This window comes from Suncus etruscus, chromosome 11 (assembly GCF_024139225.1).
Source record: "Suncus etruscus isolate mSunEtr1 chromosome 11, mSunEtr1.pri.cur, whole genome shotgun sequence".
Taxonomy (NCBI): domain Eukaryota; kingdom Metazoa; phylum Chordata; class Mammalia; order Eulipotyphla; family Soricidae; genus Suncus; species Suncus etruscus.
Genome location: NC_064858.1, coordinates 53743112 through 53766194, shown reverse-complemented (window position 1 = coordinate 53766194; position 23083 = coordinate 53743112). Strand labels below are relative to the sequence as shown.

General features: G+C 40.7%; 1 protein-coding gene across 2 annotated transcripts in view; it reads right to left on the bottom strand.

Moving 5' to 3' along the window:
• Nucleotides 1-23083, bottom strand: part of TMPO (thymopoietin) — a 35497-nt gene that overhangs the window by 10976 nt on the left and 1438 nt on the right. For both annotated transcript variants that reach the window (XM_049782831.1, XM_049782832.1), the window contains exons 2-4: nt 15381-15507; nt 11121-11279; nt 4598-4695 (exon numbers count right to left, since the gene is read on the bottom strand). In XM_049782831.1, the coding sequence (XP_049638788.1) occupies nt 4598-4695; nt 11121-11279; nt 15381-15507 (384 nt within the window). The remainder of the gene's footprint in view (nt 1-4597; nt 4696-11120; nt 11280-15380; nt 15508-23083) is intronic.

Here is a 23083-nt window from a genome sequence, read left to right as displayed (position 1 = left end):
GAAGTTTAAAATTTTTTTCTAAACAATTAAAAATCAATATAAATTTTTTCTACTCAAGAAATCATGGTTTGATTTTTATACTCCAAAAAAGTGTTTCCACAAAACCAAAAATAGCACAGTACTTCTAGTAGCAGTATTGTGATATTTAGACACACATATAAAAAAAGACAGGTCTAATATGGACATTAATATACATTCACGGGGGCTGGAGAGATAACACAGCAATAGGGTGTTTGCCTTGCACGCAGTTGACCCAGGAACAATTTCTGAGTGCAGAGCCAGGAGCACTTCTGAGTGTGGCCCCAAAACCAAAAAATATATATATATTTATAAATTTGACCATCATGATTTATCTTTGGGGGGAGGAGTTGGGCCACACCTGGTGACACTCAAGGGTTGCTCCTGGCTATGTGCTCAAAAATCGCTCCTGGCTTGGGGGACCATATGGGATGCTGGGATATCGAACTGCGGTCCATCCTAGGTTAGCACGAGTAAGGCAAACAAACGCCTTACCACTTGCGCCACTGCTCCAGCCCCCATGATTTATCATTTTTGAAAAAGCTAACAGAAAAGGCATAACAGTAACAACAACCCAATACATACTAATTATATCCAGATTGTACCCAAGTAACTATTTTTTCATTATTAGGATTAGATTTCTTTTTTTTTTTTTTTTTTTTTGGTTTTTGGGCCACACCCAGCAGTGCTCAGGGGTTACTCCTGGCTGTCAGCTCAGAAATAGCTCCTGGCAGGCACGGGGGACCATATGGGACACCAGGATTCAAACCAACCACCTTTGGTCCTGGATTGGCTGCTTGCAAGACAAACGCCGCTGTGCTATCTCTCCGGGCCGGATTAGATTTCTTTTGGAAAAAAAATTGCTGTTTTGCTAATAAAAAAATAAGACTGCTAGTCGGGGCCTAAAGAGGGGAATGCTGGGAACTGAGACGGAGGGAGGACAACACTGGCAGTGGAAATACCCCCAACTCAATGCCACTATGTACTGCAAATATTACTGTGAAAGATTTTTTTTGTTTGTTTTTGGGTCACACCCGGCCACACTCAGGGGTTACTCCTGGCAGGTTTGGAGGACCATATGGTATGCCAGGATTCGAACCACCGTTCTTCCACTTGTAAGGCAAACACCCTACCTCCATGCTATCTCTCTGGCCCCTACTGTGAAAGATTTGTAATTCATGCTGGTCACAATAAAAATTATTAAAAAAAATAAGATTGCTAAAATAAAAATTTGCTAATAAAAAATTTTAAGAGTGCCAGGAAACTATTAAAAAACAAAGAGGAGGCTGGAGTGATAGTACAGAGGTAGAGCGTCTGCCTTGCATGCAGCCTATCCAGGATGGATGGTGGTTCAAATCTTGGCATCCCATATGGTCCCCTGTGCCTGTCAGGGGCAATTTATGAGTACAGAGCCAGTAGTAAATCAAGTGCTGCCTAGTGTGACCCAAAAACCAAAAAGAACAACAAAAAAAAAGAATAAACAGGTTTAATAAATATATACGATCGATTCAATAATACCCACTGGTTAAAAATGGCACAATTTGTGGGCCAGGGCGATAGTGCAGTGGTAGGATGTTTGCCTTGCATGTAGCTGACCCAGGACGGACCTCAGTTCAATACCCGGCATCTCATAAGGTCCCCGAGCCAGGAGTGATTTCTGAGTGCATAGCCCAAAACTCCCCCCACCCCCAAAAGGGCACAATTTGAATCTGAAAAAAAAAAAAAAGGGAAGAAAAAACCTGAGATGATAATGAGTTTTAAAAAGTTTACTGGGGGGCCCGGAGAGATAGCACAACGGCGTTTGCCTTGCAAGCAGCTGATCCAGGACCAAAGGTGGTTGGTCGAATCCTGGTGTCCCATATGGTCCCCCGGGTATGGCCCAAAAACCAAGAAAAAGAAAAAACAAAAACAAAAAGTTTACTGGGGGCTGAAGAAATAGCATCGGGAATAATTCTTGAGCACAGGGCAAGAATCACACCCTGAGCCTCCAGGTGGGGGCCCCAAAGTACAAACAAAACAAAAATCACTGAAATATTTTAATGTGAAAATTGTCATAAAGCAAGAAAACACTTATTTATTTCAAGTAAACTAAGCAGTTATATGTAAAAGTTAATTTAAAAATTACGATTTATTGGAACCATGCTGCCCAAACTTCAGTAATAGATTGCTTAAAAAGAGAATTTAAAAAACCACCTTGAAATATCAAATTAAATAATGGATCTAGGAGATAAATCACCAATTGTAGCTATTGTCATTAAATAAAAAACTTAAAATGAATGGACCAAGCTTTCAATATCTGAATCTATTAATTTAGAGCATTAGTAAAAGGATTTAATATGCTTCTTAAAATGAAATAATCATAGATATAATTATAGATCACAACATTGTTTGAATACAACAAAGTACTCTTTTTTGGGGGGTTTGTTTTTAGGCCACACCCCGCAGCATATGGGATGCTGAAGATGATCCCAGGATGGCTGAGTACAAGGCAAAATTGCCCTACCTGCTGTGCTGTGGCTCTGGACACAAAGTATTCTTGTCAAAGAGACTGAATTGAATTGACATCTAGATCTGTACTATGTAACATGGAAGTTACCAGCTCTATATAGCTCTTACAATTTAAATAAAAAATTCTGTTTGACAAATGTTTACATCACATTTAAATAGTCCCATGCAATTCTACCACAATGGAAAGCAGGTATGAAATAATTTCATCACAGGAAAGAACTCCTATTGATGGTCTTGGGGCAGAGAGACTGTACAGAGGTTAGGGTGCTTGCCTTGCACTGAATTAAAGGTTTGATCCCCATCCCTGCATCTGATCCCCTATGTACTGCCAGGTTTGCTATGGCCCTAAACAAACAAAAGCCTAAACAATGCTACCATCAATCTAACTCTCAGTCTAAAAGAAAAACAGGGTATAAAAGAGTAAATGACAATAAAGCAATTGGCCAGATCCAGAATGTGAAAATTTTTCTACAAGAGAATTGACTTGGTTTCTTCACCAAATAAATGGTAGACAAACTGTTAAAGTGACAAGAGCTGGGGCTGGAGCAATAGCACAGCAGTAAGGTGTTTGGTTCCCTGAATCTGCCAGGAGCGATTTCTGAGTGCAGAGCCAGGAGTAACCACTGAACCGGGTGTGACCCAAAAACAAAACAATAATGTCACAAGAGCTGCAGAAAAATCTTGTTTAAAGACTAAGTTAAATAATTAATTTAACCATAAAAGGCATTTCTTTCCTTTTTTTTCGGGCCACACCCATTTGATGCTCAGGGGTTACTCCTGGCTAAGGGCTCAGTAACTGCCCGTGGCTTGGGGGGACCATAGGGGACATCGGAGGATCAAACCATGGTCCTTCCTTGACTAGCGCTTGCAAGGCAGACACCTTACCTCTAGCGCCACCTCGACAGCCCCATAAAAGGCATTTCTAATACTAGAGGAATTTAAAGACATTAGCTATAAAAAAATTACTTTATTTAGATGGAATTATGGCAGCATTTTATATATGTACATGCAAAAACAGTTCCTATAACTTTAGATATTAAAATACGAACATAATACTGATATTATAATTATAGCTGTCATTATAATATGTAACATATTTTAAGGCTTCAGAAAAGTAAAATAATAAAAACAAAGGAATGTAAAAATTTGGAAGTGTTGATAAAATACTGACAACTGGGGAAAGGGCTTAAAGGCTGAAATTAAGTATTGTATGGAGGAGGACCCGGTTCAATCCATACAACTAAAGTCCTCTGGGTATGGCCCCAATTTAAAAGAAAAAAAAAAAAGAGAAAACATATTACTGACCATTGAGTGTCTGTGATGGGTAGGTCATTAAACTTTTCACTCTAATTTTCCGTGTTATTTTTTAAGAAAAAATTGAGGTAGGGGGGGCCGGGCGGTGGCGCTGGAGGTAAGGTGCCTGCCTTACCTGCGCTAGCCTAGGAGACGGACCGCGGTTCGATCCCCCGGCGTCCCATATGGTCCCCCAAGCCAGGAGCGACTTCTGAGCGCATAGCCAGGAGTAACCCCTGAGCGTTACCGGGTGTGGCCCAAAAACCAAAAAAAAAAAAAAAATTGAGGTAGGGGCATGAATCTATAGACAGTACAGCAGGCAGGGCACTTGCCTTCCATGTAGCTGACCCAGGTTCATTGCCTGGCACCCCTTAGAGACCCCAAGCCCCACCAGAATGATCCCTGTGTGCAGAGCCAGTAATAAGCCCTGAGTACCATCAGTTGTGGCCCCCAAACAAAACCAAACTGAAAAAAAAAAGGCCATGATCCATCTTGACCTTTCAGAAAGATCTTACAGTGTGACTAGCTTTGAACCATGCTTAGTACAGAATCAAAAATCACACACAAAAAAGAAATATTCTGCATTAATCACAGGCCACAACCCTACTGACCAAAATGCTATATTTAAATTTCTCATAACATATTAGTAAACGAGGAATGAAATGAACATTGGAGTGTACTAGAATCTAGGTGTCAACTATTAGCCAACGATGAAAACACAGATTATACAGTTGCCCAGAGAGTACATCTGAACACAGAACTAGAGAGGTAATGATACCTGATTGTGCTCAATTCTTCTTTGCTTGAGTGTTACTGGAGTCTTTGCTCTGCCCTTTAGTGGTTCCCTCTTCTCAAGCTTGAGCTCTATTTTAGAGTCTGGAAATAACATCGGAAACACCATTATTCTTTAAACAAAATAAACCATCGCCCCAACATTATTATGGATACCTGGTTTAGGTACATTCTTGTGAAACAAGTTTGACTAGTTATAGTGTTCATGGACAAAAATTCCTCCTGTAAAGCTCTTTATATTGTTATTTTATTCAATTTATCTAGTTCAACATCTTTTAATCTGATCACCTTTTCCTATTTATTTCCCTTAGACTAAGCCATTACTGTAAATTTAAATTGCTCCTATATAGGTTTTTCTTGGGGGGGGGGGGGGCTACACCCGGCAATGATCAGAAATCATTCCTGGTAGGCTCCGAGGATCCATATGGGATGCTGGGAATTGAACCTGGGTCCATCCCTGGTTGGCTGCTACTGCGGTGCTACCTCTCCGGCCTCCTAAATAGGTTTTTTTTTTTTTTACTAAAATACAATTTGATTTAAAAAAAAAAAGGGCTGGGGTGGGGTGTGGAAAAAAAATACAATTTGATGGAGGGTTAAAGGACACTGAAATATATAATTATTAACTATTCTTTTGGTCATACCATGTATTACTAGTATATAAAGATGAGTTTATTAAATTAAAATTTGAACATGAAAGGGAAAGCTATAGGCTATTTTAATAAAAAAAAAAATCCTTTAAGTCTCAAATAAATGTTAAGTACAATAACAACCCAAGTGCAGTTTATAAGTCTTGTCCCTTCTATGTGCTTTCAAAAAAAAAAAATTAATACAACTGAGGAGGTAAGGAGTAATCATAATTGTAGAAAACACAGTTAGTGTTCACTTCTCTTGCCCTTAAATGTTTCTTTGAAGAGAAGCTAGTGCATATACTATGAGGCTTATCTCCCATGTTTATCAACCTAAAGAATTATATACCCTTTTATATGCTTTATTTTCTTTATCATTTTACTTGAATTAGATTTATGAAAGTTTTCATTTCCTTAACTGTGTAGTCATCTACCCTCATATAACCATTTTTTTTGAATTTTTATTTTTATCATAATGGCTTACATATCTTTCACAGTAGTATTTTAGGTACATGTTAACATTGTTAACATAGAATCAGGGTAGTGCTCAGGATTACTCCTGGCTCTGTGCTCAGAAAATCACTCCTGACAGGCTTGGGGGACCATATGGGATGCCAGAGATTGAACAACTAGGGGGGTTGGCCAAAAGCAAGACAAATGCCCCAATTGCTGTGCTACTGCTCTAGCCTCATATAGCAAGGTTTCTATCAGTTACCTCTAAAGCATCTATTATCAATTTTAATTTCTAAAATGGCTATTGCTGAAAACCAAAGACATGTTACTTTCCAGCAATGAAAAACAAGACAATTCTAAATATCTCAGTTTTGCATAAATTCAGTGTAAGCTAATTGTATTAAGAAGTGGTAAAGGGGGCCTGGAGAGATAGCATAGCGGCGTTTGCCTTGCAAGCAGCCGATCCAGGACCAAAGGTGGTTGGTTTGAATCCCGATGTCCCATATGGTCCCATGTGCCTGCCAGGAGCTATTTCTGAGCAGATAGCCAGGAGTAACCCCTGAGCACCGCCGGGTGTGACCCAAAAGCCAAAAAAAAAAAAAAAGTGGTAAAGGTAGGCTACTTGTCTTGCTAATTATATAATCCAATACTAGTTCAGAATCTATCTGAAGGTATCAAAAAGACTTAAAAACATCAATTTAGTTAAAATAGTTTAATCTTTATTTAAGTAAATATCAAGCTCCTACCAGTTTCTGAAACCAATAGTGGATGTATGAAAATATCTGTGTTTGGAACACTTAAAAAATTTTTTTATAAAATCTTAGGTACTGTTTACACAGAATCTAAGAATTAGAAAAAAATAGAAAATCCAATAGATGTTAAGCAGAAATCGACATTTTGTTACATATTAAAATTCCCCTCACAAATTGAATTTTTAACAACCAATAAAAATATCCTTCTTACAGAAACAAAAAACAATATAACTGAAATACCAAGTGAATTTCAATGATGAATGGAAAAGGAACTGTTCACAAATATCTAACTTGTTGCAACTCAGAAAATAAAACACACATAAGTTTCTAGAGACCACACAAAATTTCAAATTTAACAGCTTTATTGAATTTTCAGAAGCATTCTATACAAATACATTTTTTTTAAAAAATCACAGCACTTAGTAGGTACATGTATACATGTACATTTCACAAGACAAGTAACAAAGAAAACTGAAAAACTAAAGAGACAAAGCTAGTCTTAAAAGCATAGTAATAGTGGCTAGAAGCACTATCATTTCCTTATGCTTAATAGTACTGCTGCCCATAAAAATACAAAGAAATTCAATTAGCAAGTTCCTTGAAAATTAGACTCTCTCATCTTATGTCCATAAAAACAAAATCAGGGTGACATACTGCCTTTATGCTGACAGAGACAAGAAATTTGTAGTTTGATTTCTAACAACTTCTTAAAACTAGCAATTAAAATTTCCTTTTAAAGTTTAGAATTAAGCTTTAGCATAGTCATCTATGAACTAAATATATTTTAGAAGTACTAAGCAAAAATTACTAGCCAGCTTTCAGTATTCATCTGAAGAACTAGTGATGGTAAGGATGCACAATTTCATATTAGTGTTTCTCAAAGTATGGCTGTTTATGAACAATATTTGCTACCAGTCCATGAAGAAACAAAGTCCTACACCAGAATGCAAGTAGTTTTTTCTATCAATAAACTGTTATAAAAATAAGTCCTACCATTAATCCAAAAACTGTATGTGGATTTAAAAGTCTGTGTGCTTATCTTACCAAATAACCAGTATCCATCTGTGATCAGTATGTTTAATTATACTATGAGTGATACTGCAGACATAACTAAAAAACAAACTGAAAAATTAAGAAATGTAGTAACCTCTAGAAAATGAAAAGAACATTACCATAAGATAGTAAAGACTTTAATCTTCATAGAATTTTAAGTTTTGAATAGATAAAAAAGGTATAAATAGCGAAGAGTCAACAATGTGAAAGAAAAATGCGACCTGTTCTCTCTTGAACACATTATCTTTGCTTGCTTGTTTCTTTGCTGACTGTTCACTCTTGAATTTCTTGAATTTACATTTCTCCTCTTTCTTTCAGATCTAAGTAAGCTTCAATAAAAATCAAATCTATATAACTTAAAAAGAGGTGCTGGGCTAGCAAGAAAACTCAAATGTTGGGAATGTAAGCTGTCTGTTTAGGTGGCTTGGTCTTGAGCCCTTAAACCACATAGTTCCCTGGGTACTATATGACCTCCAAAAGAAAAGTGAGACTGTTTCTACACAATTACTTTTCATGCTATAAACTGATAGGCAGAAATCTGAAACTCTAAAATAAGCTAACTATGGGACTATGATTATGGCAAGAAAAACTTAAAAGTTCGGAGAAGTTATTTTTTCCCACGTTTCTTAACTACTTTAGATACTTCTCCGCCAAATACATTTCCACCCTTAAAGGGAGAAACTGTCAGCTTATTCTTAGAAGCCGGATTAATTTTGCAGTCCTTCAGCCAGAGATGCCGACGACCTAAAGTACTAGAGCCCATGGTATGGGCAGCCAGCTTTACTTCATCAAATGCAGCATCACAAAGATAAGAGGCTGCATCGTATGTTTTCCTCAGAATCTCTTGCGCCTGACTAGGATCTGAACTCAGGATCTGTACAGCCTGACTAATGTCTGCCTGCATTGCTCGAGCTACAAAGGCAGTATGGGTTGCAACTTGTAATGATGCTGCTGCAGCTTCATATACTCTACCAAGTGCCATATCCAACTGTTGATCACAAGCACAAGACGCTGTTGAAGCTGCCTGAATACGAGCTGATGGCGCAGCCTCAGAAATTAGCCCCAGAATTTCATCATCAACTTTTGGAACTGATAGTATCCGTGGTGCCTCCGTCGAAGAAACCGGATACTTGCATGCCAGTGAAGGCGGCTGCCTATCAATTTGCTGCCACTCTTCTTCAATTACTTTAAAAATAGATTCATGGAAGGGAAAAGATAGCTCTGGCTCATCTGCTCTAGCATGCTGTGGTTGCTCAGACATTTCTATACCTAACGTAGAGAGAGAATGAGACACAACAGTTTTGGCCAAGGGAGACATCAGCTCAGATCTGGACTTATCTGGCATTGGTGTTAAGGAACCTGAATCCTGTTCCTCTACAGACTTCTCACTAATTCTAGGGAATTTTTGTGGAGGAGATAGGGATTCAGTTTCTTGAAAACTTGAAAGGTTAATTCTCTTGTGTGTAGTTTCTAAATCCAGTGGAGGTACAGAGGAAGACCCAGGCAAACTCCTGATCCCTCCCTGGATCAACAGAGTGTTAACATAATCTCTAATTGCCTCAGCAAGTGGTGGGGAGATTACTTGAGACCTCTCAGATTCTGAAACATGGGATCTTTCAGTACATATTGGTGGAATTCCCCTTTTCTCTCCATGAAAAATATGTTCTACTATGTCTTTATAGCAAGTAGTAGTGGTTTCTTTAATCCGTGAAGGAGAGGCTGTAGCAGAGACCAACATGGCAGTGAGTTCATGCTGAGAAGATGTTGAAGAACTTTTCTCTAAACCCCTATCCTGGCTAGGATTGGAGGAAATACACAAATTCCTGCCTGATGCTAAATTCTGCAAATGGTCTCTGCCAGGCAAGGTTGTGGCAATAAAAGAGTCCCTAGGTGGGTCTCCCTTAGAAGTATATCTTTTCTTAGCTGCCTGTAGTTCAGTCCTGCCCAAAGGAGGACGAGTGGAGATTTCAGGAAAAGAAATACCCTGAAAAAATCCACCACAGGGAGTAGTTGGAAGTTCAGAAAAAGGAACAAAATCCCTAGTGGACTTCGCTTTCTTGTGTTCTTTCTTCTTTCCTGTAGAGGCAAAAGAGGCATGAATTTTAAGCATTACTTGTGGTCAAGCTGATTTTACTCTTTGCCTCTTCGCTAATATAGCGCTATTGAAGAAAAAGGACTGACTTCACTGCATATTCTGAATGTGTCAGAATGTGCCCCTGGAGGCAGTCCTTACAGCAATACAGTCAAATTAAATTATCACGAAGCTAGCAAATCAGAAAAATTAAAAGCTGGGGCTGGCAAGGTGGCACTAAAGGTAAGGTGTCTGCCTTGCGAGCGCTAGCCAAGGAAAGATCATGACTGCAGTTCGATCCCCTGGTGTCCCATATGGTCCCCACAAGCCTGGGGCAATTTCTGAGCACTTAGCCAGGAGTAACCCCTGAGCATCAAATGGGTGTGGCCCGAAAAACCAAAAAAAAAAAAAAAAAGAAAAATTAAAAACTTACAAATACAAAGTTGTTTTTATAATACAATTTATTTATGGTTTTTGGGCCACACCTGGTTGCACAGAGGACCATGAATAATGTCAAGGATCAAACTCAGGTTGGCAGCATGCGAGGCAAAGTACCCCTGTAAAGTCTCTCTGACACCCCTATGATTATAATACATTTTTGAAAGGTAATTTCATGGATTATTCTCCAAGTTTTAAATGCCACAGTCCAATTCTTTAACAAATTTTAAATGTCAAAATTTGATTATCAATAACTAAAAATTTAAATGCCTATCAACAGGGGAGAAAACTCGCCAATAAACACTGCCATTACCTATGAATTTCAGGAGACTAAGTAGTATTGGAGATTTGAACCTGATCAGTTCTCACATGCAAGGTAAATTAATGCATATCACCAGAATCATGCAATGTCTTTTTTCCATTGTTTTCTGGGGGCGGGGAAGCATAACCAGTAGTGCTCAGGATTTACTCCTGTGGAACTCTGGATACCATAAGGGGTGCTAGGTATAGCACTGGGTTGGCTGAATAAAAGCCTAAAAAAAGGCCTTCTAGCCGTATTATCTCTCCAACCCATAGGTTTCTCCCTGCCTCTTATTTAAAGTATAAAATAACTATGTATTAAATAGTATTTAAGCATGGATGGGAAAATTCCAGCATCAAATTTTGACAGGGACTACCTATGCAGACATACTGGAAAGGGATAAATATTACAACTTTGCCTTTATTCTTTTTATAGAAGATGAAATTCGAAGCAAAAAATTTTACATGCAAGTTTTAGGTAACAAAATTAGACATTTATAAGTTTCTATTCCTTAAATTTAAAATAATTATTAGGTTAAACTGGAAGAATAATATAATAATGTGAACAAGTTACATCTTTTTTGTTTTTTTGGTTTTGGGTCACACCGGGCAGCAGGAGTTACTCCTGGCTCTATGCTCAGAAATCGCTCCTGGCAGTCTTGGGGGACCATATGGGATGCCGGGATTTGAATCACCATCCTTACCTCCATGCTATCTCTCCGGCCCCACAGGTCACATCTTTAATAAATTTTCTTCATGGTTACTCTACTGATGTCTAAAAATTACAAAGTTTTGATTTTACATTTAAATTTTTACCTTCATCGTTGTCACTGTATCTGTCTGAGTCATTACTTCCATTCTGTCTTGTATTTTCCGCTGAAGAAGAAATTGTTGGGAGAGGAGTGGATGATCTCGACTCTGTCCCTTGCTCTCTCAATTTTAATAGCTTTTTCTCATATAGCTTTCTGGTTGTTCCTGTATTAAAGTAGAATTTGATTTAGAACTTGTATTGTCTTACTTAAGATACTTAAAAGCTATATTTTCAACAACATCAAAATATAACATTCTCTTCTAAAGTATTATACCTATCAAAGCTGTTATAGTGTGAAGAGAGGAGTTACAAATCACATGTATGGGGCCGAGAAGGTGGCGCTAGAGGTAAGGTGTCTGCCTTGCAAGCGCTAGTGTAGGATGGACCGCGGTTCGATCCCCCAGCGTCCCATATGGTCCCCCCAAGCCAGGAGTGACTTCTGAGCGCATAGCCAGGAGTAACCCCTGAGCATCAAACGGGTGTGGCCCAAAAACAAAACAAAACAAATCACATGTATATATAAATACTTTACAATTAAAAAGATGTTTTGGTGGGGCCAGAGAGATAACACACAAGGAGGGCTTTTTGCCTTGCATGTGATTGACCTGGATTTGATCTCTTACATTGCTGAACCTGCCAGGAGTGATTTCTGAGCGCAGAGCCAGAAGTAAAACCTGAGCACTGTCGGGTGTAGCCCCAAAATAAAAATAAAACAAAAGTCATTTTGGAACCAGAGAGAATACAATGAGCAAGCTGATTGCTTTGCATTTAGCAGACAGATTCAAACCCCAATACCACCTAGGTCACTGAATTCCTGCCAAGAGTGATCCCTGGGCACAGAGTCAGGACTAAGTCCTAAGCACAGTTGGGTTTGGCCCCAAACCAAGCCAAAAGTCTTGAAGGAGCTGGAAAAAGATCAGTGGGTTAAATGCAAGGAGGATATCTGGGATTGAATCCTGGGTACTATATGATCCCCTGTGCACAAGACAACTGAGCATAGGGCCAGGTAGGTCCCACAAATAAACATAAAAGGGGATTGGAAGGTAAGGATTAAGGCACAGACAATTCCAAGATATATGGCACCACAAGGCCTCATGAGCATCACTAAACGTGGCCCTGGTGGCACCAAAGGGCCCAAGCAGCACTATATCCTTAGGCCTCAACAATGAACCACAAGTCCAGCTGGCTGACTGAGTATTGCTAGGAGTGGCCCTTGAACACCTCAACCACCACTTGAGAGGTCAAAAATTTTAAAAGAACTTTTATGAAAATTTTGTTGTAAATTATGTATTATACTCAGCAAAGTAAAACTGATCATAACTTTTAGCACATTTCAATATCAACAACCTAAAAACAAGAATAGCTTTTACTTTGTTTTGTAAGTAGCCATCTTTCCCTAATCTGTATGCTAAATAAAATTATGTCACACATGGCAGTACCCAGGGGACTGTGTATAATTCTTTTTTTATAAACAGTTTCTTGTTCTCTTATTAGTTTGGATTATAAGGACCAGTCTATCAATAATCACATCACATTACCTGCTGAAATTAAGAGTCTTACAAGGTAATGAGGGAAAGCCAAGGTCACAAATTCATCCACATTAATTACTGGTAGATTGTTAATATAACTTCTAAAATAATTCCCATTTTTAGTTAACATTAACAATATTCTTTTAGGGGCCAGAGTGATAATAGAGCACAGTTAACCCAGGTTCAATCCTTGGCATTCCATATGGTCTCTTGAGCCCACCAGAAGTGAATCCTGAGTGCAGAACAGGGAGTAAGCCCTGAGAACTGCTGGGTGTGGCTCAAAATAATTCTATTTAAAATCTTGTTTTGTGGGGCCGGGTAGGTGGCGCTGGAGGTAAGGTGTCTGCCTTGCAAGCGCTAGCCAAGGAAGGACCTCGGTTCGATCCCCCGGCGTCCCATATGGTCCCCCCAAGCCAGGGGCGATTTCTGAGCACATAGCCAGGAGTAACCCCTAAGCGTCAAACGGGTGTGGCCCAAAAACCAAAAAAAAAAAAAAATCTTGTTTTGTGGGGCCTGAGAGATAGTATGGAGGTAGGGCATTTGCCTTGCATGCAGAGGGACAGCAGTTCGAATCCCAGCATTCCATATGGTCCCCCGAAACTGCCAGGAGCGATTTCTGAGCGTAGAGCCAGGAGTAAGCCCTGAGAACTGCTGGGTGTGGCTCAAAATAATTCTTTTTAAAATCTTGTTTTGTTTGGAATTCAAAAATCATACTCCAGTGGCTGGAATTACAATACAGTGGGTAGGGCGCTTGCCTCATATTTTGCTAACCTGAATTCTATCTAGCACCCCAGATGGTCTCCTGATACTGCCAGAGTGATTCCTCAGTGCAGAGCCAGGAATAACCCAAGCATCATTTTTTTTCCTTTTTGGTTTTTGGGTCACACCTGGCAGTGCCAGGGGTTACTCCTTGCTCTACGCTCAGAAATCACCCCTGGCAGGCTTGGGGGACCATATGGGGTGCCGGGATTCAAACCATCGTCCTACATGCAAGGCAAACGCTCCACTCCAATGCTATCTCTCCAGCCCCAAACATAATTTTTTCGTATAGCTCAAAATACAAAACTAAAACAAACTCTAAAATAAAGAAAATATACAGTGAATTTCTATCATTAGTGATTACTGGTGCTTCTATAAGGCTGATTATGTCTCAACTTTGAATGCTGATCGTGTATGTTATATAAAACTTAAAAACAGTGAAGACTAGGGATTTTTATTTCCTTATAAGGGTAGTTACAAGAACATACTTTTTTTTTGGTTTTTGGGTCACACCCGGCAGCTCTCAGGAGTTACTCCTGGCTCTATGCTCAGAAATCGCACCTGGCAGGCTCAGGGGACCATATGGGATGCTGAGATTCGAATCACCGTCCTTCTGCATGTAAGGCAAATGCCCTACCTCCATGCTATCTCTCCGGTCCTTACGGCCCCTACTTTTTTTTTTAAGTTTATTTTACTCATTGTGATTTACAGTATTTTCAGTAATAAGGTTTCCTGCATATAACATTCCAACACCATAACCTCCACCAGAGTTGTTTCCTTCCATTGTCTCAGGGTCCTCCCACCCTGTCCCTGCCTCTCCCACTTCCCCACCATACTAGCTCAGTCCTGTACAACAGTTCACAGATACTGTTGCTCTGAGCCATTTGTGCCTCTCTTATTTTTTTCTTTTTTTGGTTTTTGGGCCACACCCGGCGGTGCTCAGGGGTTACTCCTGGCTGTCTGCTCAGAAATAGCTCCTGGCAGGCACAGGGGACCATGTGGGACACCGGGATTCGAACCAACCACCTTTGGTCCTGGATCGGCTGCTTGCAAGGCAAATGCCGCTGTGCTATCTCTCCGGGCCTCTTTTTTTCCTCTTACTATGCTTAATATCCCAATTATGAGAGATCATTCTGTTTGTTCCTCTACTTCTTGCTGACTTTGCTCAAATGACAGCCTCTTGTACTCACACAGCTGCAAATTGCATTTTACTTTTTGTTTTGTTTTGTTTGGGTCACACCCGGCCAGCGCTCAGGGGTTACTCCTGTCTCTATGTTCAGAAATCGCTCCTGGCAGGCTCATTTGGGGGACCATATGGGATACCAGGATTCAAACCACCATCCTTCTGCATGCAAGGCCAATGCCTTACCTCCACGTTCTCTCCAGTCCCTGCATTTTACTTTTACCTAGTCAATATTTTATTTTATATAATGCTACATTAATAAGCCTCTTAGTATCTAATTGACACCTGATTCATTTTAAATCTTAACTTAGGGGCCAGAGCAGGGCATTTGCAGACCCAGCTACTGACCTGGGTTCCATTCTCGGCATCCCACATGGCCCCCTGAGCCTGCCAGGAGTAACCCCTGAACGCTGCCAAGTGGCCTCTTAGTATCTAATTGACACCTGATTCATTTTAAATCTTAACTTAGGGGCCAGAGCAGGGCATTTGCAGACCCAGCTACTGACCTGGGTTCCATTCTCGGCATCCCACATGGCCCCCTGAGCCTGCCAGGAGTAACCCCTGAACGCTGCCAAGTGTGCCCCCCCCCCCAAATTCCAAATGATGAGCCAGAGACATACTAAGGGAGTTAAGGCTTGTGCCTTATAGGACACATCAGTTCCATCCCTGGTACCACATATGCTCTGCTGAGCGCCAATGCCAAGAATGTCCCTCACTGAAAAGATTATTACCGAATTACCATCATCCTATACTACAGATTCATAGAAAAGACATTATAGATCTCATCATCTTACCCACAATAGGACCAGGATTCACTCCATATTTCACAAGCTGATCTAGAAGATCTTCATTAGTGAGCTCTGTCACATCCAGATCAACTTTATCTTCCAGCCGGGGTTTATCAGTTTTTTTTGTGGCTTTCTGAAAACAAAGTCCAATTAAAAAATTTCACTTAGGACTGGAAGGAGTTCAGCAGGTAGAGTGATTGCCTCACACATGGCCGACCCAGATTTGATCTACAGCACCTGTACCCAGCAGGAATGATTCCTAAGCCCAGGCAAGGAGTAGCCCCAGACACAGTTGGGTCCAGAAAACCCTAAATAAATAAAAAATTCATCTACTGTGCATGATATAATAAACATGCAAATTCACCACATGATGGGGCCAGAGAGATAGCATGGAGGTAAGGCGTTTTGCCTTTCATGCAGAGGTCATTGGTTCAAATCCCAGCGTCCCATATGGTCCCCCATGCCTGCCAGGAGCAATTTCTGAAACATACACACACACACACACACACATTATCTGGTTTGCTATTCTGGGGGAGCTATTTCCAGCACATTGCTTGGGGATATAGGGATGTCTCGGAGATCACACATAGCACTCTCACATGCACTCACCCTTTTTGATCTACCTCCCTGTTCCTACATATTGATTAATGATTGTGTTAGGTCACAGCAATTTGATTAAATTAAAAACCAACTCATTATTTGGGTGCATTTCTAAGTTCAATCATAATTACCGAATTTTCCGGTATATAAGATGACTGGGCGTATAAGACAATCCCCTAATTTTGCAGTTAAAACATAGGTTTAGGCCTATATTCGCTGTATCAGACAGAACGTTCCTGTGCTGCAACTGTATGTACCACAGTGAGCCAATCACAACAAGCAAAGGTCCAAAGGTTATACTGTAATAGACTTCCTCTCTGACTCTGGCCAATCTGAGCAGGCTTTTTACAGTGTAGATTCAGGTCCAGAACACTGTCTAATTTGCATGCATAAAAAGCCTGCTTGGATTGGCTGAGTTAGACAGGCGGTCCGAGCAGCCTGGCAGTGATTGGTGCAGGATTGAGTTGGAAAATTCGTTTTGTGGCAGTATTCAGACAATTTTCTGAATTAGCGGCATATTGAAACATTTTTCGTGATATACTCGGCGTATAAGATGACCCGATTTTCGGTTGACTTTTTTTGTTTCAAAAGTCGTCTTACACGCCGGAAAATACGGTACATAAACCCTAACTGCCATGTTTATAACTTAATTTAAAAGACATGGTCATTGAAAGTATCCATTCTGATTCATTTATTTTAAGATGGTACCAAAAATTCAAGAGCAAACAGAATATGAATAAAAAAATTTATATTGGGGCCCGAGTGTGGCACAGCAGCTTGCATGCCCATGGCTGACCTAGGATGAACGCGATTCGATCCCCCGGCGTCCCATATGGTCCCCAAGCCAGGAGCAATTTCTGAGCACATAGCAAGAAGACCCTGAGCGTCACTGGGTTTGCCTCCCCCCCACCCAAATTGTATAACTGTGCTCTTTCAATTATCCTTAAAAATGTAATTGATGGGCCAGCGAGGTGGCACTAGAGGAAGGTAGCCAAGGAAAGATCGCAACTGCAATTCGATCCCCCGGCGTCCCATATGGTCCCCACAATCCAGGTGCAATTTCTGAGCACTTAGCCAGGAGTAACCCCTGAGCATCAAACGGGTGTGGCCCGAAAAGCAAAAAAAATATTTAATTGAGAAAATAGTAAGACTTTACCATAAATATTTATACTTAAGTTATGCATTAAATTGTAAACCAATCCGTACAGAATACCAGGACCCACGCTGGCCAACCATGATTTATCCAGACACTGAAACATACTTCCTGTAACACAGTAACTAATATCTGATTTAACCCAGGAAAGACTCTATAACTGCAAAACACCAGTGGCACATTACATTACCGCCTTAAGTGAAGAGGAGCTAGTGATAGGAGTTAGAAACACCAGTCATTCTGGCCCAAAAGACCACTTAAAAGTAGAAGAATCAGGGGCCAGGAGGTGGTGCTAGAGGTAAGGTGTCTGCCTTGCAAGCACTAGCCAAGGAAGGACTGCGGTTCAATCCCCCACCCCACCCCACCCCGCGTCCCATATGGTCCCCTCAAGCCAGGTGCAATTTCTGAGCTCTTAGCCAGGAGTAATCCCTGAGCATCAAACGGGTGTGGCCCCCCCCAAAAAAAAACAAAACAAAAAAACAAACAAAAAAAAACCCAAAATAGTAGAAGAATCAATGAAGCACCCTATAACTTTTGTATAAAATGGTGAAAATCAAAAAGCTCTCTGAATTACTTACAAGCATTGAAGGTGGGGAAAACCAGGATTTGACCATGCATTAGAATTTGTTCACATATACATGTTGGGCAGAAGAGAGAGCATGGAGGCAAGGCATTTGCCTTGCATGCAGGTCAGTGGTTTGAATCCCGGCATCCTATATGGTTCCCTCAGCCTGCCAGGAGCGATTTCTGAGCATAGAGCCAGGAGTAACCCTTGAGCGCGGCTAGGTGTGACCCCCCCATGAAAAGAAATACATATACATTATGTTTATATATATATATTTAATCTGGTTTGAGACTGTACCCATTAAGGGTCGAGGTGAACGTACATGGCAGGGATCAAACCTGGGGCTCCATCACACAAAGTCTGTACTCCAGCCCTGTAAGTCATTGCCATGCTCCATAGAATTTTTTTTGGCTTATGGAGATGGAAAAGAGAGTACGGCAGATAGGGCACTTATTTGCCTTGCAAAAAGTTGGCCTGGTTTTAGTTCTTAGTGCCAAGTATGGTTCTCTGAGTTATTCCAGGAATCCCTGAGTACTGCTGATGTGGCCCCCAAACCAAGAAAAAACCAATTTATTAGCTTGATAAAAATTCAAAACATGGGGCCGGAGAGATAGCATGGAGGTAAGGCGTTTGCCTTTCATGCAGGAGGTCATCGGTTCGAATCCCGGCGCCCTGTGCCTGCCAGGAGCAATTTCTGAGCCTGGAGCCAGGAATAACCCCTGAGCACTGCCAGGTGTGACCCAAAAACCAAAAAAAAAAAAAAAAATTCAAAACATTACTCTAGAGCAAGATTGAGACATTTTAAAAATAATTACTACTGGGGTGGGAGCAATAATACACTGGGTACGGTGCTTGCCTTGTATGTGGCCAACATAGGATCAAAATATGGCATATGGTTCTCCTGAGCCTACCAGGAATGATTCCTGGCCTGAGTGCAGAGCCAGATGTAAACCCCTGAGCATTTGTTGGGTGGGCCCCCAAACAAATAAAAACAATAAGAGCCATGCTGCCAACTGGAGAGATGGTAAATAAAAAGATAGTTATGGAAGGTTGGCGAGAGACTTGCTTGGCCTTCAACAGGGATCTTGCTTACAAGATGTGTCTCTTAGCTTGTACCACCACCGCCCCATCCCCCTTAAGACCCTAATAAAGCAAGCAGGGAGCTCTGCAGATCTGGGTTCTATCCCCAGCATCCCACATGGTACCCAGTACCTGATACTTCCTGAGTGCAGAGCCAGGAGTAATCCTACCCCCAAAGTTGTTAATAGTACATATATTCCTCACCCCTTTAAGGTATATCCCAAGCCTCAAGTTTATATATTTTTAAAAAATTTATATATATATATATATATATATATATATATATATATATATATATATATATATATATATATATATATATATTTGTTGGGGGGGGTTATACCTGGCAGCGCTCAGGGGTTACTCCTGGTTCTGCGCTCAGAAGTCGTTCCTGGCAGGCGCGGGGGAACCATATGGGTTGCTGGGAATTGAACCTGAGTCCGTGTAGGGTTGGCCGAGTGCAAGGAAAATGCCATAGCTGTGCTATGGCTCTGCCCCCACCCCCAGGCTCAAGTTTAAACCTTGCAGGGGTCCTCAAACTTTTTAAACAGGGGGCCAGTTCACTGTCCCTCAGACCACTGGAGGGTCTGACTATAGTAAAAACAAAACTTATGAACGAATTCTTATGCACACTGCATATATCTTATTTTGCAATGAAGAAACAAAACAGATACAAATACAGTATGTGGCCCGCGGGCCATAGTTTGAGGACCACTGCAAGCAACTTACATCTTGACTTGATGTCAAAACATATCCCCAAAATTTAAGATTTCTACATATCACAGACTAAATTAATTTTAAATAGGAAGGAATCAATTATACATTACCTATGGATATTTCCTGTCATAATAAATTTACACATCATTAAAACATTCAGGAATTTAATTTCTTGCAATAGTTTGAGGTTTCAAAAAATCTGCTACCACAATTCATTCACCTACTTTTTTTTATTTATAGATATGCTTGAATCCTCAGATAATGAAATCCTTAAGCACTAGTGTCTAAATCAGTAATGTCTAAATCTAACTTGTTATCAAAACCTCAAAATTTTTTGAAAAGTTTACTCCTGTATTTTTTAAAAATACTTTTGGTTTGGGGCCACACCAGGTAGTGTTCTGGGGTTACTCATGGCTCTGCATTCAAAAAGTACTTGTAGCAGTGCTTGGGGGACTATACGGGATACTGGGCACCTTATCTGGGTAGGTCACATGCAGGACAAATGTGCAGTAGTCACTGTTCTATGGTTCTGAGCGCCAAGATACTCCAGTTTTTTTTGTTTTTGTCTTGTTATGGCAAACTGGGATTCGATCTCCAAAGTTCATTATGGTCCCACCAGAAATGACCACTGAGCTCTGCTGAGTATGGCCCCACAACAACAAAAAATCCCACAAAACTTATAAACCAATGTTGTCACAATAGCAAATTAATGCTTTATAGTAATAAACATACAACATTTCTATTGTGAAACTAGCAAATACCAAGTTGTATTTGAAGTGCCTTAAATGTATTTATTAAATCCTAGAAGTTCTGAGACAATTAATGTTCCCATATTACGGGATGACAGTAAAAGGTAGTATAGTTAATTGAGCAGAGGCTATCTGCCTACTGTGCTAAACAGTAACACTTGCACAACACTGCTACAAAATTGCTCTAATGCAACTCTGACAGCATTTGTAACATTGCATTCTCTGGTATTAAAAATTTAAGTTCTGGGGCCAGTGAGGTGGCGCTAGAGGTAAGGTGTCTCTGCCTTGCAAGTGCTGGCCAAGGAAGGACCTTGGTTCGATCCCCTGGCGTCCCATATGGTCCCCCCAGGCCAGGGGCAATTTCTGAGCGCTTAGCCAGGAGTAACCCCTGAGCATCAAACTGGTGTGGCCCAAACTCCCCCCCAAAAAAAACTAAGTTCTGAATCACATACTGTAACAGGTGTCAGCTGCTCAGAACTGAACAATTTCACATATAATCCTCAACCTAAATTATTAAATTATTCTGACGTTCCAGGTTAAAACTGAGTCTGATAAGCAATCTTTACTATTCAAGGTCATCTAAATTAAATGGCATATATAGTGTTTTATTTATTTACTTGTTTGTTGGGGGCTGCATCCAGTGGTGCTCAGGGGTTTACTCCTGTCTCTGCAGTAGGAATCACTCCTGGTGGGTTTAGAGTAGAGAATCGTATGGTTGCTGGGAATTAAACCTGGATTGGCCATGAGCAAAGGCCCTACCTACTGTACTATCATCTGGTCCCTGATATTTTAATGTTTCAATTATCTACCTGCTTAAGAATTCTGTACAGGGGCCCGGAGAGATAGCACAGCGGCATTTGCCTTGCAAGCAGCAGATCCAAGACCAAAGGTGATTGGTTCGAATCCCGGTTTCCCACATGGTCCCCCGTGCCTGCCAGGAGCTTTTTCTGAGCAGACAGCCAGGAGTGAGCACCGCCGGGTATGACCCAAAAACAAAAAACAAAAAAAAAAAAAAAGAATTCTGTACAGGGCCCAGAGAGATAGCACAGTGGCGTTTGCCTTGCAAGCAGCCGATCCAGGACCAAAGGTGGTTGGTTCGAATCCCGGGGTCCCATATGGTCCCCCGTGCCTGTCAGGAGCTATTTCTGAGCAGACAGCCAGGAGTAACCCCTGAGCACCGCCGGGTGTGACCCAAAAACCAAAAACCAAAAAAAAAAAAAAAGGAATTCTGTACAAAGTCTAATGCATGTTAATTCTATGATTTAATTAAAACTGACACGAATCCATCTACTATTCCCCCCCCCCAGCCCAGTTTTTGGACCACACCCAGAGGTGCCAGGGATGGAACTTAGGATGGCTGCATGCAAGACAAACATCCTACCTACTGCTGTATTATTGCTCTGGCCCCCTACCAATCTACTTCTTTAAACATTTCCTGTTAAGGATTCATAATCTATCAGATTAGACCAATCAATAATATGTACTTTACTGAATTCCAAATAGATACACTAAAAGCCTAGAATGCTAACTTTGTCAATGTTTATCTTGGTACTGATAATGTAAGTCATTTCAATAACTAAAATATGGTATCCCCATTTCTCAAAATGTTGATTCTTTTCTCTGAACTAATTTCATGGTGCTGTCCAACTTGGATTAAATGGGAAATGTGCTAAAATTGAGTAATTAGCAATCAATTACCTATACAAGGAAATCCAAAATATTAAATAATCACTGTGGTGGGGAGAGGCACAGAGGTTAAGGCTCTAATCTTACACACTGTTGACCTACATTGGATTGCTAGCACCCCCACACACCCCAAAGTCAAGTGTAAGCTCTGAGCACTACCAGGTAAACTCTCCACCCATAAAATAATTATGGTGGGTGACTGGGGCTTTCAGACTGGTTGATATTCAACATTTTATTGAGAGCAATGATAGGAATTCAAATATTTTGGATAAATGAACTCAGGTTAAAAACTGTTGAGCGACACGGGGGGGGGGGGACAGGGACGGGGACGGACGGACGGACTGCTGGAATGGGGCCAGAGCAGTGGCACAAGCAGTAGAGTGTTTGCCTTGCATGTCCTAACCTAGGACAGACTGGGTTCGATCCCCCAAGCCAGGAGCGATTTCTGAGTGCACAGCCAAGAGTAACCCCTGAACATCACCCAGTGTGGCCCAAAAACCAAAAGTTGCTGGAATGGGGCCAGAGAGATAGCACAGCGGTAAGGCAAGCATCCGACCCTGGACGAACCTGAGTTCGATTCCCAGCATCCCATGTGGCCCACTGAGTCTGCCAGGCGTGATTTCTGAGCCCAGAGCCAGGAATAACAACTAGGAATAACAACCCAAGTGCCACCAGGTATGGCTCAAAACCAAAAAATTACTGGAGTGCTTTGTATGTGACAAGCCATGTTCAATCCCTGATGCTTATTACAAAACTGCTAACCTTATAAAAATCAGTATGGTCAAAAATATTTGCACACAGGTGTCTAAACAAACATTTTTTAAATGCTGCTGATTTAATTTGAAAACATTTCTATACCAAAATCGTTGAAATATTCTTTGGAGGTGGAGAAACTGGTAAGGGAAATAGCTGTAGTTCCTAAGTAAATTCGTTAGGTAAACAGGCTTTCTTCAAACCCACAAGACTGTAAGTTATTATTTGTGAAGGAAATATTTACTTGGCACTCCTATCCGATTAACACAGAAACATGCAAGACATTAAGATTGTAAATTTCTCTAAAGCAAGAATTGACCCTAATTCACATGTGTATTACACACACACCCGCTTCCATGTCCTGGGTAATTCAAAACGTACATCAAATTGATTAAAATAAATCATA